Source organism: Dermacentor albipictus, chromosome 2 (genome assembly GCF_038994185.2).
Source record: "Dermacentor albipictus isolate Rhodes 1998 colony chromosome 2, USDA_Dalb.pri_finalv2, whole genome shotgun sequence".
Classification (NCBI taxonomy): Eukaryota; Metazoa; Arthropoda; class Arachnida; order Ixodida; family Ixodidae; genus Dermacentor; species Dermacentor albipictus.
This window is the reverse complement of record NC_091822.1, coordinates 122,722,928-122,750,648: the sequence shown is the minus strand read 5'-3', so window position 1 is coordinate 122,750,648 and position 27,721 is coordinate 122,722,928. Positions and strand designations below refer to the sequence as shown.

At 47.7% G+C, this 27,721-nt stretch overlaps 1 protein-coding gene across 1 annotated transcript in view; it reads right to left on the bottom strand.

Annotated features, from left to right (window-relative positions):
• Positions 1–11,045: 11,045 nt before the first annotated feature.
• Positions 11,046–27,721, bottom strand: part of LOC135910749 (enolase-phosphatase E1-like) — a 99,457-nt gene continuing 82,781 nt past the window's right edge. The window contains exons 4-8 of the mRNA XM_065442826.2: positions 18,007–18,053; positions 17,227–17,349; positions 16,467–16,628; positions 15,061–15,276; positions 11,046–14,226 (exon numbers count right to left, since the gene is read on the bottom strand). Of these exons, the coding sequence (XP_065298898.1) occupies positions 12,487–14,226; positions 15,061–15,276; positions 16,467–16,628; positions 17,227–17,349; positions 18,007–18,053 (2,288 nt within the window). The 3' untranslated portion in view covers positions 11,046–12,486. The remainder of the gene's footprint in view (positions 14,227–15,060; positions 15,277–16,466; positions 16,629–17,226; positions 17,350–18,006; positions 18,054–27,721) is intronic.

Genomic DNA, 27,721 nt, shown 5'->3' with positions numbered 1-27,721 from the left:
TTATGAACAATCAAAATAATGTGTGCCTCCTAAACCGCGGGACATCACTTCGCTGCGGCGAAGCGATGTCAATGTGATCCAAAAGCTTTCTGCGCATGAGCGATTGCAGTGCCGGCGCCTTAACTAGTGGTCCTCAGCCCACAGATGCAGACGTCTATAATCTATTGATTGTCAATTTACCACTCTTCGTACTTGAGGGAGCTTTCAGACGAATGAAACACATGTTGGTGCTTAGATACGCGGAAATTCGTCTAAGGGCTCTTATAAAATCATTTCTACTCGAAAACGTGTGAAAACTCACATGGCGACACTAGGCCAGTGATAGTTGTGGTGATTTATATTCGCATCTCATATCGAACGGCCTGGCGACAAATATAGAAGCCTACTCTGCTGGAGCTATTCAGGTTTTACTGGGGTCTACGATTTTGACTTATCTGCTTGATATCCTCTCTTTTCACTAAAAGATTCACACTGTACAGTTCCGATGCCTGCAACTATGCTCGAGCTCCATCTCTCCACAGCTTTTTCCCACCAATACTCTAAACGTTTCTTGGTTATCTCAATCGCTGGCCAGTGAACGCTCTCGTCGGCTTTGAATTCCAGCGCTTCTGGAAGGTGGACGTTCCATATTCCTGCGCCGATATGCATTTGTGTGTGTGCGTCTGGGGCTCTTTCATCCCCTTTGACGCAGGACGGCGACAAACCATCTTCTATCCTGCTTGTGCTAATCAGGTTCAACTGCATTTGTCAAATGCAGTCTAGCAATTTCTCTACCCCTCTTTGATCTCTCTCTCTCTCTCTGCCACTCTATTCATTATAATATCTCATTCTAATTGTACAGCTACCCATCCCTGTAATGAACCTGCCGGCAGTAGAGTTATTATGTAGATTCCCGCAGGGGCCAGAGTTGCGCGTCTTCTCCACGCACCGCTCGCGCAGCCATTAGCGCAAGTGCTGCCGCGTGGAACTCCAAATGTCAGTGGCGAAGCCAACTGAACAATCACATCGCCCATGTTGTGCTGGCTTCAGCGCTGACGAGAGCGCCGGCACCGTATCAACAGCATAAACCAAGGGTCATGATGTCATACGAAGACATGCCAGTATTCCTAAACTGAAGACGCTGAATAAAGTGCGGCGTGATATCCGTATCCTTTTAAATATTCCGTTCCGTGGAGAATATCCCAAAGGAACACCGCATCCCATCGGCCCCGCGATGTACTCGAGAGCGAAGACAATTTTGTAGAATGGTTGTAAAAGAAATACGGTGGTGGCCTGGAGTAGAGGTAAGAACATCGGTCTTCTATGCTCAAGTTCGTAAGTTCGAATTCTCGTCCAGGCCACTGCATTTGTAGTCTTGCAGTGACGCCGGAAACTGACAAAAAAGAAAATGGCCAAGAGCTAGTATATACTAATAAACGTGCAACCAAACTAAGAAGGCCCACTGAGTTCCACCAAGACACTTTCTCGCCAAAACAGTAAATGGCCTCATTGGTGCAGTGTTCGGCCGCTACCTCCTTCATGACTCTTAAGACGTAGGCACTGGCATTCAGTCCCCAGAAGCTGCGGAGTATCTGATTAAGGCGGCAGCGGTCAGACCTGCGACGCAGCAGAGGGTGTCAGGAATCTCAGGATCCGGACAGGCTGCCACTGGGAACTGAACCTGGCAACGTTCAATACGCGCACCCCCTCAAGTGAGGCTAGCTTAGCAGGGCTCTTTGAGGAGTTATCAGGCATTGTCTGCGGTATCATTGGCCTTAGTGAAGTTAGGAGATGCTGGCGAGGCTTATACAGTGCTGATTAATGGCCACGGCCTCGGCTACGCAGGTCTTCCAGATAAGAGAGAATAAGGAGCAGGATTTCTAATCGATAAGGACGTTTGAGGTATTACGTAGGAATTCTACTGAATTAATGAAATGATATCAGTCGTCGTATTAAAGCTAAATAAGATGTATGAATTAATGGTAGTACGAGCCTAAGGTCCAAGTTCAGTATGACAATGAATAAATAGGACAGTTTTATGAGAATGAGCAATTAGCAATGAGAAAGGTGCAAACTCAGTATACTCTAATCATGGACGACCTCAATTCCAAAGTGGAGGAAAAGGCAGGCTGGGGAGCAAGCCGTTGGCAAATACAGCATCGACTCTAGGGAAAGTAAAGATGTTGGCAGAATATGCCGACAGGAATCGACTCCGAATAAGGAGTACCTACTTCCAGAAACGCAATAACAGGAAGTGGACCAAAAATGCCCTAACGGGGGAACAAGAAATGAAATAGATATCATATTCTGTGTGTCGACCCTAGCATAGTGTAGGATGTAGAAGTATTAGCCAGGGTAAAGGGCAGTGATCATACATCAGTGAGGTCCAGGATTGCTCTCAATTTGAAGAGAGAAAGAGCAAAATTATTCAAGAGAAAACAGGTCAACTAGACGCAGTCAGGGTGAAAGCAGATAAAGTCAGGCTAGTGCTCGCGAACAAATATGCAGCTTTAGAACATGAAAATGAAGATAACGTAGAGGTATTTAATGGAAACGTAACTAGACTGATTTCGCAAGTAGCAACTCAAGGGGGAGGTAAGGCCCCAAGATATAGCTCTCCCAAGCAAAAGTGAAGTCAAACTTCTATATTAATTAGGTCTTATCCACCCAAATATTGGCTGATCCCCCACAGCGAGTATGAGCCAGATTGTATAAGGACAGTAACGTCAGCCCACTGCGCGCTGACGTGCATCCTGCAGGGCCTCTAATAAAGTTTATTCAATCCAATTACAACAAAAGGACTTGATACGAACAGATCTCACTCGATGACCGCGAACACCTGCTGTCACTACGCTGGCGTGATGAAGAGGGTGCGAACGCTTCGTTCTGCCTTTCGTTTTACCGGGATTCCGAAGCTTTAGATTGCGGGTCCTCCAAACTGTAGCCACCAGGCATCTTAACTCGCCCTAAATTTCGGCACCCACTGCAGATTAGTTACAAGATATGGCATGCGGGCCGCCCGCGCGCTCAGCCACGCGGACAGCCCTGCGTAGGTACGGCCGGGATAGAGAACGCGCGCTTGATCACGTGACATCGGGCGCGCAAGAAGACTGCGCGCATTGAGCCACCACGCTTCTCGGCTCACCCTCGCACGCTGCATGTCCCCGCAAAATTCATGGGTCGTTTACAGGATCTTCATCATTGTTGCTTTCGTTGACATTCGCGTCCTTTCCACCCTAGGAGGAGGAGGAGGATGAAAGAAAGAGAGAAGGTACGAATGATAACCTGGGGCCCGTAAAACTATTCCGATATGTTTTTATTCCCATCTCCTGACGTCAAATTTGCGTAACCGCCGACGCAAGCATCGGGCGGTGACCCGCAAGGTTGTCCGAACTGACGAATAAAAGGCTCGCTTCGTCTATATAGGATGTCACTTTTGTTTGCTTTAAAAGCGAATAACATTGCCTACAGTGAGCGGCTTGTCGTATCTAATTGGCTGACAAGAGGCGAGGAGCACGCTCAAGCGGAGAGGGATTCGATGGGGCCAAGCCAGTGCACTGAAAATCGATAACCGGATGTAGGAGGTGGTGCCGACGTCTGCGATTGGTCCGCTTTCCCTTACTTGGCCGGAAATCGCGGCGGCATGCAACGGAAGGTTAAGAATGCTGCTAAAACGGATTCTCAGCGAAGAAGAGTTGGCAGAACGAGGTTATAAACGTGCCGAAAGTGCTTGAAAGCGTTACACGGTCACGCAAAAGGGTTTATTGTACGCAAATAAACACATGCTCTCCGGCAGGTGCGACTAGCCAGTGCTTGAGTGATCGGCGGCAGCCATTTTTTATTCCTTTCGGAACGGGGCAGCCTGCGTCTATTCAGGAAAAAAAATCAGTTTTCTTCGGCATATTAATGCGTCTTTAACTCGTTCACGTCATTTAGACGCGGTATGTTTTCACGGTCTTGTGACGTCGCGTGACAGGCAGGTGAATTGGGTGCAGCCCGAAAACTTTTGACCAGTAGCCGAGGGCTAATAACTAAAAGGCGTCGAATCAGAAATAACTTTTTTTTTGTTCGGTCCAATGATGCATAATAAGTGTGTACGCGTCATATCAGATGGAGAGCTATCGCGGTTTTCTTGACGTCGCGTGACAGATAAGCGAAGTGGGGGTGGTTCAAAAAAGTTTTTGACCAATTGCGGTGGTCTGATTGCAGAATTGGAATAAAAAAGTTTGGAATAGCTTTACGTTATAGCGCCCCTGTAATGCGTCCGGTTTGCTACACTACTCTGGGAGACGGCAAATAGAAAGATGAGATAGGGAAAGGAGTAGGAGGAAACTTGAGGTGAGCTCGCGCAAGAACGCGGAGGGCCTGAGCAAGTAGTCACAGGCGTTGACACTAGCCAGTCGCCCTCAAGAAAGACAAAAGTGCCTTCACAGCTTTGCGGGCCGACGAGCGATCTTTCTTCTCCAACTAGCACCTGCACGGTCAACGGCCGATCATCCAGTCGTCGCAATGCGATAGATAATGTTTGTCGTTCCGGCTGAAATCGATGACGGTGGCGCAATAAATGTTCGATGTTCCCTTCGCCGCCCGTAGACGTCGCACGCAGCACTGTCGGTCATTCCAATCAATGTAGATGGCTTGAAGATGTCGTCGGTTGTCTGTTGCGATTACATTATCACTTCGTCATTAAATGCGATGTGTTAGTCAGCTGTCGCACCCGCTGACGCGTTACAACAAGCAGCGTACGAGTTGAGAGGTTCCTGAAGCAGTGTAGAAGGACTACTTCTGAAATAGGCAAGCTCGTCAAGTGAGTAGGTGACGCTGCAATTAAGGCTAGCGCAGAGTCTACCTCGATGACGTCTGCAGAGAGCAGTGGTGGTACTACTACGTGTAATTCGTTGTAAAGCAGCAAATCAGCCGCTGGGGATACAGATTCCGTCGTTGTGCTGACAAATTCGTTGTAGTGGTCTTCGTTGTAAAGGTGTTCACAATACATGTGAGTCATAGAAATCCTGTTGAGACATAATCGACATTTTGTTATACAGGTGATTTCGCTGTAGAGGCTTTCGTTGTAGAGGGGTTCGACTGTAATTCCTGTAGTAGTAGAAAACAATCTGAAGTCCCCACTTGGCGATGTAAAGAGGTGTGTTCTCCGCAAAAGCAGTGGGGTGAGCGGGGAAAGAGGAGGCGCTAGATTGGTGTGATGCAGAGAGACACGTTCAAGCATCTCTTTTTGTCATTACATGTCCCTGTGAGTGATTGCGTTTGTTTAAATAGAACGTGTGTCCAAATAGGGACCGTTGTTTGTTTTAATCGTTTGTAAACGTTAGGAAAAAGACGTACTTCGAACTGTCGAATAATATATCGCTCGATTTTTCTCTGGTTTTCGTGCCAGACAATGAAACCCCCGATTTCTCCCTGGTTCTCTTCTTTAAAGATAACTGCCGAATTGTACCCCCTTCCCCGAAAGAAAAAAAATGATCAAGTCCGAAAACGAAGGACCCTAGCTATATGGAGCTGGCTGTAATAAATGAATGGATGGATCATTTGTAGAGATGTCTGATTAGCCCGAGTAGTGAAAAAGGTGGCAGGAAGTCTAAGTGGGGAATGGGGTGGCAGGATTCATACTCATCATCATCATATGTTAAGTCTTCTGATGTCAACTAGAATATCGGCTATCCACGTTTGCTCTCGTATCCACATCGTTCCCTTTCAGTGTCTTAACGTTGCCCCTAACATTTTTCGTTCCATCGCTCTTTGCGCGGTCCTTAACTAATTCTCAAGCTCCTTTTTTTTGGAATTGAATCAGGCACGTACCCAGGATTTTTTTTCGGGGGGGGGGGCCCCACCACCTCCATCATCATCATCACCACCACCACCACCACCACCACCATCATCATCATCATCATCATCATCATCATCATCCTGTTTTATGTCCACTGCAGGACGAAGGCCTCTCCCTGCGATCTCCATTTACCCCTGACCTGCGCCAACCGATTCCAACTAGCGCCCGCGAATTTCCCAATTTCATCGCTCCACTTAGTGTTTTGTCGTCCTCGATTGCGTTTCCCTTCTCTTGGTACCCATTCTGTAACCTAAATGGTCCAACGGTTATCTAACCGGCGCATTACATGACCTGCCCAGCTACATTTTGTCCTCTTGATGTCAATTAGGATATCGTCTATACCCGTTCGCTCTCTGATCCAAACGGCTCTCTTTCTCTCTCTTAACGTTATGCCTAGCAATCTTCGTTCGATCGCTCTTTGCGCGGTCCTTAACTCATTCTCAAGTCTCTGCCCCATATGTCAGCACTGGCAAAATGCACTGATTGCACACCTTACTTTTCAATAATTATGGTAAGCTTCCAGTCAGGAGCTGGCAATGTCCGCCGTATGCGATCCAACCTATTTTTATTCTTCTGTGAATTTCCTTCTCATGATCAGGGTTCCCTGTGATTAATTGACCTAGGTAAACGTACTCCTTCACAGTCTCTAGTGGCCGACTGGCGATCCTGATCTCTTGTTCCTTTGCCCGGCAATTTATCATTATCATCTTCTGCATATTAATATTCAACCCCACTCTTACACTCTCTCTGTTAAGGTCTCCAATCATTTGTTGTAACTCGTCTGCATTGTTGTTGAATAGAATAATGTCATCGGCAAACCGAAGGTTGCTGAGATATTTGCCGTCGATATTTACTCCTAAGCCTTCCCAGTTTAATAGCTTGAATTCTTCTAAGCACGCAGTGAATAGCTTTGGAGAAATTGTGTCTCCCTGTTTGACCCATTTCTCTATAGGTATCTCCCTGCTTTTCTTGTGTAGAATTAAGGTAGCTGTAGAACCTCTGTATATATTCTTACGCGAAGGACGAGTCAGTAAGACGAGAAACTATTTACAGATTATATTTACAACAATGGTTGCAGCGCTGACCGTTTAGATTCACAGCGCGAGCCCAGTTCGTTCTTCCTCCTCTTTTCTGGAGTGATGGCGCCCACGCACCTCGTTCAAACAAACAAATACCACACGCATGTAGCAATATTTTTCAAGCTTTTTACGTAAGCTTTCTGTAGTCCTTGATTACGCACTGCCTCTAGACTGCTGGTATCTCTACTGAATCAAATGCATTTTCGTAATCTCTATAAGCCACATAGAGAGGCTTATTGTACTCTGCAGATTTCGCGATAACCTGATGGATGACATGGATGTGATCCATTGTAAGGTATCTCTTCCTGAAGCCGGCCTGTTCCCTTGCTTGACAAAATCCAGCGTTGCCCTTATTCTATTGGTGATTATTTTGGCAAATATCTTATATAATAATGGGAGCAAGCTAATGGTCCTATAATTTTTCAATTCTTTAACGTCTCCTTTTTTGTGGATTAGTATAATGTCTGCATTCTTCCAGTTTTCTGTGACCCTTGCAGTCGATATACACTTCGTATAAAGAGTCGCCAGTTTTCCAAGCATTATGTCTCCTCCATCTTCGATTAAATGGACTGTTATTCGACGTTCTCCTCCCACTCTTCATCGTTTCATGTCTTGCAGGGCCCTTCTGACCTCATCGCTAGTTATAGGAGAGTTTCTGTATCCTGTTCATTACTGTTTCTAAGTGAGGTATCGTGACTCCTCTGGGTACTGTATACAGGTCAGCTTAGAATTTTTCCGCTGCTTTTACTGTATCTTCGAGATTGCTTATGATATTATCCTTCTTATCTTTTAGTGCATACATCATGGTTTGTCCTATGCCAGGTTTCTTGTTTACTGATTTCAGGCTGCGTTCATTTTTTTACGGCTTCTTCAGTCTTTCTCATGTTATAGTTTCAAATATCAGTTATTTTCGTCTTGTGGATCAGTTCTGACAGTTCCGCGAATTGCGTAACGCTGTGCGGCCGCCAGTCCCATACAACCGCGTAGAGCGCAGGACTCTGCGATTCTAGACGTACTGCGCTCACCGAGAAAGGTTAGAAAAACATACTCACATAAGCACAGCAGAGAAGTGGCTACGTGAGGCGGTTTGACCGATAACTGTAGAAGCGTCATTCAAAGCAAGTAATTATTCTCCACTTCCGGCGGCGTTTCCTCTACTTCCTTTTTAAATAAAAAGATGTTGATCCATAAATATTCTCATAAACAACGGTCAACATTTTTGGTTATTGCGTTGGCTCTCTCCCTTAGTAGATCGCTTAATTTCTCAACTCCTTGCGATTTTTGTTTCCAGTTGCCAATTTTCCACGACAAGTGCTATACAATTAGGGAAAAACAGACGAGGTAACGGGCGACAGTCATCTTGCTTATGGGTTTAAGGATTATTGCAGGGTTTCATGATGGACGCTCTTTCACATTATTTTATTTCCCACCTTATCTCACCCATATCACGTGTATATGGTTCCGGGCATCTGCCAGCGTCGCGGCGAGCCGTAAGTAACTCAAGGAAATAATGAAGCACAGGGAAAACTTAAACGCTATTGGCGTTTTGTCCGGCCGCAACTCGTTCCATGAGAGTATACAGACCAGCTAAGTAACAGCCGCATCCCTCTCCCGGTCCCAGGATCAGCCTAAACAAAGAAGGTTGAACTAACAAAAGCAAGAGCTATGCGCGTGACGGTTGAATAGATGGTGACAACTGAACGCATCTCGAGTTAATCGCGCGGGTGCGGAATCTATGAGAAAACTGTCCTTCACATTACAAGAGATGCCGATAACTACCGCCATCTAAAAGGAGTGAAAAAGGCAGTATAAGGCTGACCGATGAACAGCTACCAAGTCTCAACATTAATCTGGCGGCGCTTTAGGAATGTGTGAGGAGTGGTGGCGTGGGTGGGGAGGGAGGGAGGGGGGGGGGGTATGCCACTTGATTTCGGGGGGGGGGGCCCGGGCCCCCCCGGGGCCCCCCCCTGGGTACGTGCCTGAATTGAATATTAGGAGAGGTTGGCGCCTTTATGGTGGCATCGGCTACTCCTTGTCACTTGGCAAAGGAAACAAATTTGCGTAAAAAGGGAGAATAGCGACACGAAATATGGCACTCAGTAGAACACTGGATGAATAAAAAATATACAGTCCAACAGTACATGAGTCGCAAAGTTCTGTGCATTAGTTCAATCCACGTACGCATATATAAAGTCCGATATTTAGAACAGCCATAACACACAACACATGTAATGCACTGCAAGTACAGGACAGAATTATACATATTGCATAAAAGTTGCGATCGCCACATAAACCAATTATGAATAACGAACAACGTTTATGTTACTCATTTAGCGCATTCGGATCATCTGATACCTAATATTTTCCAAAAATATTCATCAGCATCAGCCTATAGTTACGCCCACTGCAGGGCAAAGGCCTCTCCCATACTTCTCCAACTACCCCGGTCATGTACTAATTGTGGCCATGTTGTCCCTGAAAACGTCTTAATGTCATCCGCCCACCTAACTTTCTGCCGCCCCCTGCTACGCTTCCCTTCCCTTGGAATCCAGTCCGTAACCCTTAGTGACCATCGGTTATCTTCCCTCCTCATTACATGTCCGGCCCATGCCCATTTCTTTTTCTTGATTTTAACTAAGATGTCGTTTACCCGCGTTTGTTGCCTCACCCAATCTGCTCTTTTCTTATCCTTTAACGTTACAACCATCATTCTTCTTTCCATAGGTCGTTGCGTTGTCCTCAATTTCAGCAGACCCCTTTTCGTAAGCCTCCAGGTTTCTGCCCCATATGTGAGTACTGGTAACACACAGCTGTTATACACTTTCCTTTTGAGGGATAGTGGCAACCTGCTGTTCATGATTTGAGAATGCCTGCCAAACGCACCCCAGCCGATTCTTATTCTTCTGGTTATTTCAGTCTCATGATCCGGATCCGTGGTCACTACCTGCCCTAAGTAGATGTATTCCCTTACCACTTCCAGTGCTTCGCTACCTATCGTAAACTGCTGTTCTCTTCCGAGACTGTTAAACATTACTTTAGTTTTCTGCAGATTAATTTTCAGACCCACCCTTCTGCTTTGCCTCTCCAGGTCAGTGAGCATGCATTGCAATTGGTCTCCTGAGTTACTAAGCAAGGCAATATCATCAGCGAATCGCAAGTTGCTAAGGTATTCTTCATCAACTTTTATCCCCAATTCTTCCCACTCCAGGCCTCTGAATACCTCCTGTAAACATGCTGTGAATAGCATTGGAGAGGTCGTGTCTCCCTGTCTGACACCTTTCTTTATAGGGATTTTGTTGCTTTCTTTGTGGAGGACTACGGTGGCTGTGCAGCCGCTATAGATATCTTCCAGTATTTTTACAAATGACTCATCTACACCCTGATTCCGTAATGCCTCCATGACTGCTGAGGTTTCGACTGAATCAAACGCTTTCTCGTAATCAATGAAAGCTATATAAAAAAAAATATTGGTCTCCTCTAAAAACTTATTCAGAGCAAGAAGCGCTCTTTTTTGAAGGCCCGCAGTTGGCCATGGGCCAAGTAGTTTTTTTGTTAACCTGCAAGTTTCTGCCCCATATGTCAGCACTGGTACAATGCAATGATTTCACACTTTTCTTTTCAGCGGCAGTGGTAAACTCCCAGTCAGGATTTGGCGATGCCTGCCGTATGCACTCCAACCCGCTTTTATTCTGTAAACTTCCCTCTCAGGATCAGGATCCCCTGTGAGTATTGCGTGGAGGGAGTATGACGGAAAAAATAATGACGAGAAAGGTTGAATCACCAAGAAGGTGGGGCTGAGAAAAAGGGCAGAAGGAACAGGCCATGTAGTGTTAAATATTTAAATGTGGACTCGTAGACAGAAGTTTCGTATTATAATATCGTGCACTTATGAAGGACCATGTAGGAAAAGTCGCGCGGATGTCCACAGATAATTGGATGGCAGGATCTCAGCTTATCACTTTACAATGATGACTGAAGCGACGCTCAAGGACCTGCGAGTTTATTTTTCACCGTTGAATCGTAGTGGTACGTACCGAATAGCACCGTGCTCCCTTTTCTTGATGCTGATTGCTTCAAATTCTCTTCTGTCTGCACTTCATGCTTCTTCACGCAAATGGCAAGAAGACGGAGACTCAACTGCGTAGTTGTAGCTGCGTTTTTATTGTAAAATCGTGTTTCATCACTGTAACGCTGTGACTGAAGCATTCACACATCTAGTTGTACAAACCGTTATTTCTTTTTATTTATGTACACTAACAAGTGGCGCAATTATAAAGCAAGATCATCGACTGCGCGATCTGCTGCCAAGAAACCAAAACAGATCTTGGCTGTGCTATACACGCACCTATGTAAGTATAAGCTCTAGGAAACAACAACAAAAACAGCAATAGAAATTCATATGTTATAACTAGAATCAGGTTAATTAGCTTGATAGTCTGCGATATTTCTACCCGGTAACGAAGTAACTGTCGTCAATGGCACTTCAGACTTTTCATTATCGGCTTCACGAGTAACTTACTGCTGGTGAAAACCAATAGCTTAGCCAGTGAAAATACAAATGCTTGGCACAACCCTTTTCTTTTGTCCTTGAGCACATGGGTATGGAACAATGAGAGAGTGGTGTGTTGTCTACGTTCCGCACTCAGCAACGCATTAGTGAGAAATGGCTATAGCAATTGTTTCCATCAAGTGAAGTAACTTTTTTTCTATAATTAGTATTTCTTTAACTGCTCAGTTTCTGACTACGAATAATTTGGTCTTTTAGTGCCAATCTTGAGCACGCTTTCAAATTCTGGTTAAATGAGGTATGGTTACGAACGGTCTATTAAGCAATCTATTCAACGTTGAACTGTCACAAGAGGGAAAGAAATAATGCACCAGTTCAGTCTTTAGCTGGAGACAATGGGAGCCTCTGCGCTGACCTAGCCGAACTGCAACTGCCGACTTTCGAAACACCTTCACGCTCCTCTACATTTCGGTAAATTTGAGGCAGTTCATTAGGTGTCAATTACACTCATTCTCCTTTAGCGAAATGTTTGACTGCTTTGCCCGTAAGAATGATTGAAAGCCACGTCATTGCGGAAGCGTCGCGGATACCACTCTAGTGAAATGGCGATGCCTGTAAAGCATCACTTTAGGCTTAGTTCCATAACCTACTCTATACCTAAAAACAGAAAAAAAAAGAAAACAAGAAACGAAACTATCAAGTCCTGGGTTCGGAGTCGTCTTCACTAGACTGCATGCATACTTGCCTACAAACCATAACTTGTTAAGAGATGTTCACACAACCCGTCGTTTTCTCGGTGACCAGTTACAGCAAGACTGCTATAGTTTCTAACAAGCTAACCTTTACGAACAAAGCTCGCACCAACTTCGTTCCATTCTATTCCAACGTTTTCCAGGCGAGCTTGTGTGAGGAGGCCCTAAGGATTTTAGATGCAACAAGTGTGGTAATTTCAAGGCGAACTTGCGTGAAGGCCCTTCTCAACGCCAAGCCCACGTAAAACGGGACTCAAAAACGCTCCGACTCCGTCATCAGGTGAACACCCGGGGTGTCGAGGACGTCGTGGAGAAATCGAGGCTTCATCGGCTGTCCCAGTTCCTGACTTCGATCACACTCGGGCCGGGCTTGGAGCCGCTCGAGTCCGCCGTGGCAGACCTGTGGTGGTAGGATCGGCTATATGAGCTCGCAGACTGCTGCCGCTTGACCTCGACCGGACTCTGGAGGGGCGCGAACGAAGGAGGGTTCACCACCGGCGATGGGCTGCGGTAGCGGCGGTTGAGCGACGCGTAGGGTGACGGAGGAGGCAGAAGGTGGCTCGTAGACGTCGGCCTTGGTGACTCGGGAGGTGATGGTGACGTGGAGCGGCCGTTGGTGATCTTTATGAGCCTTGGCGGCGGGCTCGCTGGCGGAGTCGCCGGGAAGTATCTCTGCCGGTCGATGAAGCTGGGCTTCTTGACCGAAGACGTTGGTGCTGTGGCGTACGACCGGGTCGTGGTCGTGAGGTCCTCGACTGAGTAGTAGCGCTCGCGCGGGTCCGACCTGAACCGCCGGGGCGGCTGCACGTAGCGGTCCTTCTCGATGGTGAAGTAGCCGTCCTTATGGCGGCTATTGTGGTAGCTGGTGTCGGTCTTGTCGCCGAAGTAGAAGGTCTTAGAAGGCCTCGACGCCGTCGAGATGTTGGATTCGGGGCTGCGGTTTCGGTCGCCGCTTCGCCGGTGGTGTTCGGTCTCCTCGCTGCGGTGGCGGTGGTGAGACGAGGAAGAGTGGTGGTGGTGGTGTCGGTGGTGGTGGTGATGATGGCGGGGCAGGCTCTGAGTCTCCCGCACACTGTGCACGACGTAGCGCGAGCTGGGAGGAGTGTACGGCTCGTCGTCCAGGTCGGCCTGTACACCGCGGCTGGTCTTGGACGTCTGGTCCACGCGCGTTGCGCGGCGAGTGCTTTGGCCTCGCGGAAGACTGTAGGTGTAGGTAGGCGGTTGAGCAACTGGCTTCTCGGGCGTCCTCGTCGATTGGGACCTCTGGATGGGTCGCGATTCGGGCGACTTCGCCCTTTCAGGAGGCGGCTCTTTATTAACCTCTCTGTCGTATTCCCTCGTGACTCGCCGGCTTTCGTTGAGCCTTCTGTCTTCCTTGGTGAAAACGCTGTTTCCAACAATGGTCGATTTCTCCACGGGCCTGTAACTACTCTCGAGATCCCTGTACGAGCGGTTCACCTTGGTGTACCGCGTCGGTGACTCATCCAGGTGTCGCGTGACGTCGTGGTATATGGACGGACTGGACTTCCAGTTCGAGCGCGGGCTGGCGCGAGACTGCCTCGAGTCATCCACCTTCTCTTCCCGGCGGTAGGATGTCGTCTTCTGCTGTGACTTGGTGCTTCTGAGTGTCGAATCCAGTGGAGTCGGTGACGGTGTGGGAGACTTGAAGTACGGTGTCGTGTAGATGAGGTTCGGCGACTCCCTGGGTGGCTTGGCGGGTGGCGTTGGCGTCCTCTTGGTGTCGGTCATCTTCACGTTGATTACGTTACCACCGTGCTTGCTCTTCACGACGTCGTCGTCCGAAGTTTCCGAGCCGAAGTGATTGTCCAGCCAGCGGTTCGTCTCGCTGTTTCGTATTTCCTCTTCTTCCTCGAGGCTCAAAGCCCGCCGCGTGACCGGGTCATGTCGTTCGGGAGACGTCGCCTGGAGGTACAGGAGGTCTTTCTGCTTGCGCATTCGGTCAGGAACCTTGATTTCGGCTCCATCGTGTAGGTATTCGAAGTTTCGTTTTGTCTCTCTCTCGACGGCTGGAAGGTCTTTTCCTTCTGCTTCATCTTCTGGGACCTGTCAAATGTAATATTCATAGGTCAGAGAAATAAACGATGGCCGTAAGACGCGCACGTCGACAAATACAAAGAGGAATCGCAATTGCAGACGCACACTGATAGCATTGAATGTGCTTGAGCGCAACATATTGACTCGTGTATTCTATGCAGACGGCAACAACGCTGCGGGCATTAAAGGACTCCGTCTAGTGAGTGATGAGATTAGACGAGGACGAAAAAGGCGCGTTTCTGTTCTGTTTGTTTTTGAAAAGGCTGTCCTGCTGTTCTTGAAGAACCTATCCCTGTATTACGTCCCCGTTGTACCGCAACAATATGCGTGTTCTTCGGGGCTGCGTTGCGTGGCGTATAAACTGGGAAAACGCGAAAGGAAGACATACTCGCTCCTCTGTTCTGTGGCTATTCATGATGTTAGTTTGTTGTTTTCAGGCTCTTAGTAATCAAACGCACAAGACAATTGCGGGGCATACGCGGACTTGCAAATATATTTCGCACTAATAAATGGGCTCTTTTGGCAAGTTCCCCCTTCGTGCTATACATTTCCTACATTTTACAGCACAAAAACACGTACATTCGTTTCTAATTGTTCCGCCTCCATTCGAACTCCCCCAATATTTAACTTAACTATCACATCACGTGGAATGAACGAACATGACCGACCGCATATGTCATGAGAGTGAAACAAGGCGCCACTCAGACACCTGTCAGACATCGTAAAACACAAGTAATAATAGCGGTCACTTCTGACACCCTGCTATTGTGACCCTATAGCCTTGTCCTTTTTACGTCACCACCAGCCCTAAGTAACTGAACCATGTGCAATCGCAATGCGTACTTCGTCGTCGTCCTTCTCCTCGTGGTGATGCGTCCTTGTGGTCTGCTTGGTGACCTCTCCGTTGCGCTCCTCGGAGATCTCCTTCACTTCGTCCTTGTCTGTGACCTTCTTCGACCGGCTGCTGTAGTGAGTCAGTTTGCCCGGGAACCGATCCGGCCGGATTCCTACCAATGGGGACTCGTCCGGCACCATCACGGCCAATCGGTGGATCTCCTCCTGAGGAAGGACCAAAGGGAGGGTCACGTGACGACACAACATCGAAAGTTCATCTGCAGCGACTCTACCCTGTTAATTGACTGTGCTCGGGCAGCTTTCGCACCCGCACAGTTGAAAATGGTTCAAGAAGTTCAAAGGAGCCTTCACCTTTGTGCCTTGGCTTGGCCGTCGCACCAATGTGCGTCGGCACTAAGCAGCTAGAAGACCCCGAATTCAGACACTGCTCCAGACTCTCGAAAGTGAATTTAATGCCAGAGTTCTTCCGTACGACGTAATTTAATAAGGCTGGACGATTTCTCAGTGCTAACTGCCACGGCGTGGCCATCGTCAGCATAAAGTTCACTAGAAGACGCACGACATTCCATAGATCTCCAGTTACACCTGCCCTTCTCAAGTCCACAAATATATCGTCACTCCATTCAGTTCGCCGTTGCCCTTGGCTGCTCATTACCTAGCCCTGGACGCACACTTCTGTTATACCAATAGACCTCCATTTGTTTGCCCAAAGCATTCCGCTTCTTTCTCTTACTATATTATCCAGCATATCATCTGTGGCCGCGTTCGAATTCCAAAGAACTCTGTTGCTCATAACATTGCAGCTGTACCTTTCCATTCCATCGCTCGTCATGTGGTCCCGAGTTCTGCGAGAAGTTTATTTTTCAGCCCCGTTTCAGTCTGACCTTGCTGAAGAGAGCGATAGTACACTTTTCCACCCTGAGGATACCGGCCACCATCCGTACGTAACTCGGGCGTCTTTTCAAAGTCATCCCTGAAGAGTCTGGTTGGCGCGCTCTACTTGCAGCAGCAAGTGCTGCTGCTGTCCCCATAGTGACAGAAGAGTGAGATAGAGAGAAAGGACGCACAGAAAGGCAGGGAGGTTAGCCAGAGGTAGTTCCGGTTGGCTACCCTGCGCGGGAAGGGGGTTATAGGGGTTGAAATAGGGAAAGAGAACGAGAGGTGACAGAGAGAGGAAGAGAGACTGACACAAAGTAACTGCCTACGCTATATAGCGGCAGCAGGCAGTGCAACATAGGAGGGAAGGTATTACACGCTAAAAGAACCTAACAAGGTTTCACGAACGCGCAGCTGTAATCACCAACATAGTTAAGTTCACAAAGTTTCGTAGACAAAAAGATTTAGGGTACGTATTATGTACAAAAAGAAGCAACCAGTGTTCCGTGTGTACACACCGGTCCGCGTAGTTCCTTGAAGTTCTCGTCGTGCATCTTCATGTTCTCCTCCTTGGTCTCCTTGGTGACCTGGTGCGACTCGGTTTTCTCGCACACCACGCGCTCGGAGCCCGGCACGGGCACGTAGCCGTCAGGAACGTCCTCGTCGCCCGTCTTCTTGTGCTGCACGACAACGCCGACGACGACGACACATTGAACCGAAGGCGAACCATTTCGTCGACACAGACGGGAACACAAAGTGATAACGCCAATGTCTGTTTGCATCCCTTTTGAAATGGGGCGGCGACAAATAGTCACTTACGGCGAATTCGAGAGAACGTAACGGCACGCAGCTGGACGCCGTTTCGTCCAATCATCGTCGCAGCAGGGCGTGCCGGTTCGATTTGTCGCATTCGCCATTATACATCTTGACTGAGCTAATCAGGTTTACTACATCTATAGCAGTCTAGCAATTTGGCCTATATCTACTTTATATTCGCGAAGGAAAAGACGACACGAGCGCCCGTGCTGTACTTCGCTTGTGCTACTGTCTATTCGGCGCAGCCTGTGGTCGTGAACCCGTGCAAACTAGCCCGATCGAAGCGTTTGCTAGGTTGACACTGTCCATGCACAGCGGGAACGCCCTACTGGTCGCTTCAATAGTGGAACCCGGGACAAAAACGGTGGATCCCCGTAATCCCCGATATTCAGCTCGACTGTCATAGTAAAGGTATTTGAAAAAAAGAAAGGAAAAAGCCAGGCGGGAGGCGGTAAATGTCACCTGCGTGTCTTCAGACTCTTCGACCTTGTTGTCCTCTGTGGTTCTGGTCGTTATCTGAGGGCCCGTGTCGGCGATCACCTTGCCGTTTTCCAGGACGAGCTGACGCTGCACCCTCGTCTCGGTCTGCACAGTCCAGCGACAAATGACTGGGAAATGTACTCTATCTTCACCGCTTGAATATGTATTGCGAGTGACGTTTAACCTTTTATCTCGAAGCATGATATCGCCACGTTGTAGTGACGGCGCAGAATCAGAAACACCGCCACAAGTATGAGTTTTAATAACGATTTCAGTTAACGTTACGTTTCCTCGCCTCCGCAGCTGAATTGATGATTGCGTCTCAGTGAGCTCGACACGTTTGATATGCTAACTCACGAAAAGTATCGCTGACGTGATGTATCTCTGCATCAGTTAGAGCATCTGAAGCAGACGTTGCAGTTGGTGCTTTTTACCTCCTTCTTTAAGATTGAAGAAATTTCTACTCAATCGGTGGATGCCCAGTAAAACGATTTTCTCCATTCCCACGGATTTAGAGAGCTGCAGCTCCCGATGTAAACATTGCTTTCCTAATTACCTCCCCTCCATTTAGAGAGAATCATTTAGATGTTTCTCTCTTGTTTGTCTTCAAGTGCACTATCGTTCGATGCTCTCACGACATACCCAGGTAATTAGCTTATAGCGCACAGGCGGGGGAGGGGGGATAATCATTGATTGTCCCCCTCCCCCTCGCCTGTTTTGAATCATGACGAAGTCACGCATGTTTCCGTCTGCGTCGCTTACCTGTCGGGTCTTGTGGTTGACCACCTTCTTGGACGTGGTCCATTCCTCTGAAAAGTACGACATGGAGACAGCGTCTAGTTAAAAGAGAGCGCGCGCCGGCGGTCCCGGAGGAGCAAATCAAAAAACTGCTCTGCACGTCAAAGAGACCGGGCATGCGGCGACAGCGGGACCGTCAGCACCCTGCCACGACGCGCTCCGAAAGCCACGCTTGGCCGAATCGCACCACCGCTGCCGCCGCCGGCGGCAGCGTCGCCCATTGTGTTGTTCTCGCAACAAGGGATGACACACGCGCGGAGGACCTTGCCTGCTAGTCGCGAAGCCAACCAACGCGACGCCGCCTGTCTCCTCGACGCCGCCGTTCTATTTGCCTGCAGTTTGTCTTGCAGTGCGCTATCGTTCGGTGCTTCCACAACATACCCAGGTAATTAGCTTATAGCGCAAAGTGGCGGTTAGACACAAGCACAAGAACAGACGAACAGACAAGTGCGAGCGTTTTGTTTGTTTGTGCCTGTCCGCCACTTTGCGCTGAGTGGCCGGAGGCAGAATGCAAGACATAAACTGCAGCCCAACTGTCAGCGCATACTCCGAGAATAGAGTTGCGCTATAATAGGCGAAGCGAGTCACCGACCTGCAGACAACGAATGTCTTTCAATGCTTGCTCGTTAGACGCCTGAATAAATGCGCAGCAACGTCGTCAGTCGCCGTCTTACAGGTGTCGTTACTAATCGGACGAAGTCGGCGAGATTGTCAGCTTCGCGATCGCGGCATCGATTTCAGGAACGATGCACGCTGCTCTACTGTTCAACACAAGATGGTGAACAAATTAGCAGCCCGCCTCGGAGCCTACGGGGGAGGTTCATTTTTCTCGAGCTCACGCTCAAGAAAACGTTTCTCTTGCGCTCAAAATAAGAAAAGTGATAAATGTAGCAATGACAGTCTGCTATCTTGCTGATGTATTGCATTTCTTTTTTTAGATTTACATGACAAGCCACAGGGTAATATAATCAGATATTTCCAAGATATAGTAAATGTAGCAGAAGAATTCTATGCTGACCTATACAATGCCGAGAGTAGCCACAATACCTCTTTTCGAAGTAGTAATGAACAGATTACGGAAGCTCTTCCTATAACTAGCGATGAAGTTAGCAAGGCCTTGCAAGACATGAAACGAGGAAAACCGGCAGGAGAAGAGGAACTAACAGTGGATTTAATCAAAGATGGAGGAGACGTCATGCTTGAAAAGCTTGCGGACCTTTCTACGAACTATCTCACGATTTCAAGGGTCCCAGAGAAGTGGAATAATGCCAACATTACACTAATTCACAACAAGGAAGACGTTAAAGAATTGGAAAATTATAGGCCCATTAGCTAACTTCCAGTATTGTATAAAGTATCCACCAGGATAATTTCCAATAGAATAAGGGCAACACTTGACTTCAGTCAACCAAGAGATCAGGCTGGCTTCAGGAAGGGATACTGTACAATGGATCACATCCATGTAATCAATCAGGTAATCGAGAAAACTACAGTGTACAGTCACCCTCTCTATATAGCTTCCATAGATTACGAACAGGCATTTTATTCAGTAGCGATACCAGCAGTCATAGAAGCATCACGTAATCAAGGAGTACAGGAGGCTTACGTAAATATCTTGGAAAATGTCTACAGAGATTCCACAGCTACCTTAATTCCCCAAAAGAAAAGTGGAAAGGTACCTATAAGCCTATCCTATCCCTATAAGCCTATCGCCTATCCCGGTTTGCTCTCTGATCCACACCGCTCTTTTCCTGTCTCTTTACTTTAGGCCTAAAATTTTTCGTTCCATCGCTCTTTGTCGGTTCCTTAACTAGTTATCGAGCCGCCAAGTTTCTTCCCGATATGTTAGGACTGGTAGAATGCAATGATTGTACACAATGTTTAACGATGTTGTAAGTTCTCAGCCAATATATGGTAATACCTTCCGTATGCACTGGAACCCATTTTTATTTTTCTGTAAGTTTCCTTCTCATGATCAGGGTTCCCTCTGAGTAATTGACCTACATAAACGTAGACCTGCACAGACAGTAGAGGCTGACTGCCGATCATGAATTCTTGTTCCGTTGCAAGGCTATTAAACTTTACCTTTGCCTTCTGCATATTAATATTATCCGTTATTCTCTGTTATCCGTTAAGGTCATCATATCTCAACCGAAGGTCGTTGAGATATTTGCCATTGATCCTCACTTCTAAGCCTTCCCAGTCTAATAGCTTGAATACTTCTTCTAAGCATACAGTGAACAGCATCAAACAGATTGTGTTTCCTTGCCTGACCGCTTTCTTGATAAGTAATTTTCTACTTTTCTTGTTCAGAAGCAAGGTAGCGGTGGAATCTTTGTAGATATTTCCCAAGATATTCACGTATGCCTTCTGCACGCCTTGCTTACGCAATGCCTCCATGACTGCTGGTATCTGTACTGAAACAAATGCCTTTTTCACATTTGACAGTCAGCAACCTGTATTACTATTCCTATAATAATACAGGTCGTTCATTATCAGATAGCGAAAAGTGCAGAAGCTGGCTTCTCCGCACAAAGAGCTTTTTGGTAGAGAAGCACGCTCTAAAGGGGCCTGTACGCCTGTTACATACGCGCAGACATGTTCGAGGCCTTCCCGAGGTTCGAATGGATAGAGGCTATCGTAATTATCCGCGGCTGATGCTGCTTTACAAACTGTCGTCTTTTGAAACGGTGCCGCGCTGGTCACCTTCGTTTTCGAGCACGAGAGTATATTCGAGAGAGTATAACCTAAAGTTGACCTAAAGAACGCCAACGCCGAGGTGCGAGTGCCATTAAGAGACACCTAAGTCAAAGATTTGGGTTGCCTACCACTTCTTGTCTCATATTCGTACGTCGCAACATTTTAATCCTATAAATGGCGTGTCAGAAAGACTGAGGAATCTTAGGTAATATACATCGAATCTCGGTATGTGGTTCGATCCTACAAGGCAAGTATAACGGCCCTGCAAACTAGCTCAACAGCGTGGAGGATGGGGGAGGGAGGGGGAGGGATTGGATTGGATTGGGTTGGGTTGGATTGGATTGGATTGGAGGGCGAGTTCCGGTAAGCCTTCACAACGACCTTCGACAACGACGTCCATTATGCCTATGTCACCTTGCTGGAACTCTGGGTGTTAAGAAAAAATAAAGAGAGTGGGAGACGTGTATCGGATCTCATCTCGCCACGTAATTTCTTCAAGATACCGCAAGTTAGTCAACCTCCGTGCGGAAATACTGGAATTGTGCATCCAGAATTCGTTCAGCCTCAATCCGCCATCCCAATGGTTGATCCGCTTTATTTCTGGCCTATATATTCTTGTTGTTTCTTATCGGCGCATTTCTGAGAAGTTGTTGACTCCTGCAAATGATGACGGCAACTACGCGTCAGATGAAATAAGTGCGTGAAAAGCAACAAAAGTGCTTAATAAGGGTTCTCTTCCTCTTTCTTGATTGGCGGATTCATTTACGTAGTCAGCGCAGCCGCAATCTCCGTCTCCAAGCCAGTCTTTGCCCGTTATGATGCATATATTTATTTTCATTCGAACGCAAAGGTCGACGCTAATTGCCGGCTAACTGCGGTGATTAACGTTACGCATAAATGGCGAACATAACACCGCCTTGAGCGCTTGACTCCCGCCTCTTCTTCTCCTCCCGCGAAGCAGCAATTTCGTTCGATCCTGTTGGCCTGCACGAGCTGAAAGGCCTAATTAATCCTAATAGGACATTTAAGCCCGACGACAGGGCACTTGTCCTATCCGGAGATCCGATCACGTGATGAAAGCGGGTAAGCAGAGACATTCTAAGCGTCTAATATAACCGCAGGTACCGACATGAGAAAAAAACAAGAACAAAGAGACGGATCGAACGTACTGCACCAACTACAGAAATGCCGGTGGTAAAGTCACATCCTGACGCTACGATCAATGTACCGACGCATTTGCATGTAAGCGATGGAAATCGCCTGGACCGTTTTTTTATGACACAAAGAAGGCGCTTACTCCTTTCTTTCTTCTTTGCCCGAGTCAAATGTCGTGTCTCTGTAAATAGGGGGCTACGACCTTGCGTGGCTGCTATCTCGGTCTCTGTGTGAGACCACCCGTGTCGTAATTATCGGACTCTCGCATATTCTTCCTATAACAACAATCGCGCCTGCTCTTCGTTAAAACAAGAAGAGAAAAAAATCGATGTCTCCACGTGCACCCCTCGCCTTGTGTAGGATCGATGTCACCGATCTTAATTACCCCCTCAAATGCTCACGACTGTTAAGCAGTAATCGGCACCGAACGCACGCTACGGTTGTGTACGGCAGTAATTAGTTCGCCCATGGCAGTCTGCAGCGTGAACCACAACGGTGGAACGCGCTAGCATGTATCTGCGATATGCGGGCGACGTGACTAGAATGCGAAGCGCTCGCGAGGCAGACGAAAGACGTGCACTGCTGGCAACACCCGTGTCCTTCTGCGGTTGCGTAAGTGCGAAGAAAGTGAGCAGTGGGTGAAACTGTACGCCATGGGTATGAGAGCATGGGAAAAAAAGTCGAAACGCGACTAATTTTGTGATGTTTCAATTTGCTCTTAACAGGTTTGCTGTGCGAATTCTACATGCTGTGATAAACACAGGTATATGTAGCATAGGCTGTCCCAGCGTTAGCCGAGCTCTTCAACGAAAAAAAAAAACAAGCAAGGAGAGGTAAAACACTGTAGAAGATAAAGATACAATTATAAGGCCTACGGTGTTTGGTTGTCAGACTTCTGACGACCAAACCTCGTATATTTTTAAATGTATCTTAGACCGTGCACTATAAATTCCCTTTTTTTTTTCGTTGAACAACTTGGCTAGCGTTAGCTGGGACACACTGTATATATATACAGCTATTTTGGCTTTTATATGCATGTTATATTATCGTTCGTTCGTTCGTTGCGCGGCAGTCGTTGCTTCGAGAAGATGCAGCGCCGAGCCCAGATAGTATTGTGAAAAGACTGTATGGTTAGTTTTTAAACGCAAGGTGGGAGGGGGGGCGCCATAAGGTGCACAAATTGAGGATATACAGTGTTCGAAATAAACTCACAGCGCGCTTGATACCAATACTCAAAAACTAAATCTTAACCTCAGACTCACTCACCAAAATTTGGCTCAATTTAAGCACTCCGACTTATACGGACTCGAGCCCTATTTGGTATTCCTCGAGCTCACTCTGACTCAAGCTCACGGGCAAATGTGAGTACGAGTCTGCCGACAGCTGGGGAGACTTCGCCAACTTATCAACCTTGCGAGAACGACGTTCTTGCTTTTTTTAAATCTCATACACTTTGGATGAAAGCTCCTTCGAGATATACAGGCTAGTTTCGAATAAATTGCGAGCAAACGGGTGAGTTATCTCACAAGCTTGCGCGATTTCAATGGCACTACATTAAACGGTGAGCACAGGTCATCCTTTGCTCAGCGCGCGCGCCACCGCACAAGGATAACAGCTCGGCTGCTCGAGATGTCCCGGTACCTTGCGTGGACTCACAAAGGTAGCGGAATACTTTATGAAGAGGAAGCTTAGCAGACCGTGTAACGACTTCGGTGAAAAATGGTAGAATAAAGCAGAAAAAAAAATAAGATAATGAGGTTGACAGCGTGCCATGCCGTCGGACAAGGTCAAGTTCGCACAAACCGGAACGGTTAACAAGAAATGCAAAAGCGATGTGACCGCATTTATGAACGCAGCGACCGGGACGGCTGCGCTGTATATTATGCACGAGGCTCAACCGTCCTTAATGGGAGGACGCTAAGAGTTACTAGAAAAAAAAAAGGCAAAAAAGAAAGAAAAAGAAAGCGCAAGAACAACTGACGAGTGATGTGACTTTTTTGTTGTTTTTTCTACCGTGCCCTGCGGTTGCATTTAGCGCCTATAAGGACGGGTTGCGGCCACCGTGCGGGAATTCCGGTCACGAACGATCGGGAAAACTCGTTTCGAAACTTCGAAGCTCTCGTGTGTTGCCAGAGATGCCTCGGCGCCTCTAGACTGTTGCGTCTGGAAGCACGCACGTCTGGAGACGCAGATAAAGTAGCAGACGATATTTGTGTCTTTCTTGCGTGTCTGCCATAGTCCCTCTGCCAGTAGCTGGACCGCTCGCTTACACGTGCTGTAGAGAGTTCGTGACTCTTTGAAATCCGTCTGGAGATTGCTATCGCACCAGAGATTGGATTGGCTTCCTTGCGTGTTTTTGTTTCGTTTCGTTCCTCCATCCAGTGGGTCGGACGGCCCAACTATACCGACGCAGTTCTTGACACGCGGAGACGGGGTCTCGCGAGCGCTGTTTGTACGCAGTTGCGGTGTGCTATTGAGAGGTGATCCGTTACGCGCGCGCGTGTTCAATCATTTTTTTCGTACCTTGCCTGAGACAAGCCGTTGTTTGCAGCATCGCAGCGAACTATTGATATCGACCCGCACTGCGCGCTGACGAAGAACGTGAAGTACGGTGTTCTGCTGCAGGAAACACACATAGAGATACGGGAATAGCAGAGAGGTCAGCAAGATGCAAGTTTATTGTTTGCTATACTACGCGCAGGCTTAGGGAGAAGGGCGAGGTGGCTGTGGTGTTCATGCTGCTGGACACGAGGTCAAGCGTTCGACTCCCGTCAGCAGTGGTCGCATTGCGTCGGGGGCGGAAAACGCATTACGCATTACGGAGCTTTTATTTTCTTTTTTTTTCGTAGACCGTAGGCTGTCTTCGGAGGTTAAACCACGCATAGCCTATAATAACAAAGCAGAACGCTGTGAGCGCCCATGCGTGTAATTGCATCGCACAGGACGTCATCACTGCATCCATGTCGGAGCATATAGCAGTACGGCGAAGAGGAGCGCCTGACACAGTCTGGTCCTCTTGGCTCCTGTGCACAGAAGCACTGCACACGGGCTGCTCGAAATGGGCTTTGGTGCGGTGTTCGTGACATCAGGAGCAACAGTCCTTCGGTATCAACATATTTATTGCATTGTGGATAAGTTTAATCTGACACACGTCGTTATTGCTACGACGCATGGGAATAAAACTTGAACAATCTATATAGACATCCTTTTTCTTCGGCAACGAAGCGAGTGAGTGGCGTCTGTACGCTAAGCACTTGGAGCAGAACGCTGCATAGCGTGCAGCACATCAACGTGCAACAGAAGTGGATTTCTTTTGTGTGCGCGTTCAGAAAGAATTACTTGATTTGCTTTGCTGAGTCAGTACCGAGGGCTGAGCCGACTCTTGAACGCCTCATGCTTTGCAAATGGTCTTTGCAGAACATATTGCGTGCCAATGCTCATTGTCCTTTTTTTTCCCTTGGTGCACATGTGTTACGTTATACTCAGTCTGTATCCTCGCTTCTTCTCCAGTCTGGTTTGTAAAACGACCGAGAGGAACTGCTTAGGCTTCAAACCGTTGAGCAAGGATCGCCAGCGCTCCCTGTTTGGGAAATGTGAACGCCGATAGTACTCGAGTTTCTCCTCTAGGAATCTTCTTTTTTTTACCTCCAAAACAGGCTTAAACGACGAAGTATTTTTTATCTGCCGCTTCGCAAGAGTAAAGAAGGGAATGGCCGTGAATTGATGGTCGCGCAAAGTTAGACTCCCTAATTGTTTCACTCAGCAATCTGACCTATACGAACGGACGGGTACGGTACTTTGATTTCTGTGGCCTGCGATAAAGAAAGTACGAAAGGTACGAGGATTTTATTGTTGTAAACTAAAACTTCACAGCTTTAATAACTTAATGTCATAACGATAATTCATTTCCCCTATGCTAAGACAATTGCAGGGCGATAATTCCAATGCAATAAACAAACTCGTCCTTCAGCACTTGTTTCCGCGCATTACAGTAATGCTACTCCGTGAAGCGTGAAATAAAGCGAGGGAATACGATCAACAAAAAAGACAACTATGGTGAACCGATTCATCTGGCAAGAATATCCAATCACCCAGTTGGATACTTGAGGGTATACGGTATATTAAAATTACATTATAGCCTCAGCGAAAATAAAGCTAGGGCTAATGCGACAGGCACTAACACGCGAACGAAACATACTGCTGAAGGCCGACTAGATTGCCATCAAAATCAACAATAAAGATTCACACAACCTTCGAACTATGCACTTACTCAACGTTTACGGACAAGTAAAGCTGTTCTCGCTCAGAAATTAAGAAAAAGGGGGAAACATTAAACATCCTCCATGGCTCGGCACGGAAGGTTCAGTGTCAAATGCTGTCGAGAAATAGGAATACACTTGCTAATGAGTTGAGAAATGTGGAAAACGCGTCAGTTGTTCGGGCAACCCCACGGTATTCTTGTCCGTGATGAACTGAATGAAGATTCATCACTAGTATTTACGAGCACATTGCTAGCAGGAAGTCATTGTCTCGTTGGTCTACTCATGAACGCTAGGACTTAACCCTTTTCCCGGGTTATACAGGGAACGAAGAACTAGATATTATGGGCCATTTGTTCCTTTCTCAATTTTCATTCGGTTTCTGCCCGTTTCTACCGCAAATTAAATATTGTCCGAACAGAGCACATGGCTACTGAATTGAACTGCTTGTTACTGTGCCCGAAAAAGAGCGTGCTTGTCTTCTAGTTTTGCGCACAACAACAAATAAAAAGTAAGTGAGAGAACAACCACAAAATACGTGTAAATAAAAGAACTAATTCTATACTACTCTGAATTTGTTTGTTGAGCGGCACCCATAGCCGTCAGGCACCTTTCAGTGCTTCTCGGATTGAGGACAATGAAACCTCTGTCAACACAACTCTTGTCGGTAAATTAAACTGTCGCTATTTTCATGCGTACAATGATATTTGTTATGGCAGCCACTTTTCTTTCTTTTCCTCATATCTATCTATTTATTTATTTCATTTAAGATATGAAATAGACCACCCAGGGTGCTTTTCTAACCATGTTCTCCAATAACAGCTCACGTACGAGGAAACGGAGCCAGCAGACCTGCACGCGAGACACATCGCCGAACAGCTCGACCTCTAGCGGCGCGGACGCGTCGTGCAGCGGATCTGGACAGTCGCCACACGGGAGCGGGGTGTCTCCTCCGTTCGCCGAGGACAAAACGGCCGCTACCGCAGAGGACACAAAACGTGTGATCCGCCGCGACCGCGGAATTAGCGCATCCGGAAAGCGCAGAACGCGCTCGCGAGGAAGCGCGGGCCGCCGCTCTTTTAACTGCACCGGACGCATGCGCCGCCGGCGTCCTTGGGCGGCATTGGGCGTGCACACTGGCTGGCGCCGCCGTTCGAGGCGGAGGAGGAGGCTCGGCAACCCCCATTGTTCTACGCGCTCGTGTGGCGTGCCGTCGCCGTGGGCGCCCTCCTTTGGCTGGCCCGAATGACGGGGCAGCAGCAGGTGCTGCTGACCCGGCCGGCGTGCGCTGTTCGCCGCCCCAAGGTGGAACCCCCCCACCCCTTTGGCGATGGATATGCACCGCGATCGCCCGCAGCCACGCGTCACCTGCTGCGGCACCTTTTACGCAGGTTATAACATAAAAGCTGCACCGGGTTTTGTTTCGTTCTCGTCGCGGTCTCTCTCTTCCGGCCTAACTTTCGGCAGACATAGCTATGTGATGCTCTGCGAAAATTCCACAAGTTAACGCTACGGAACAGCAGGCGCGCGTACTGCTTCTGTTGCAAACGTTTCGAGTGTGCCGT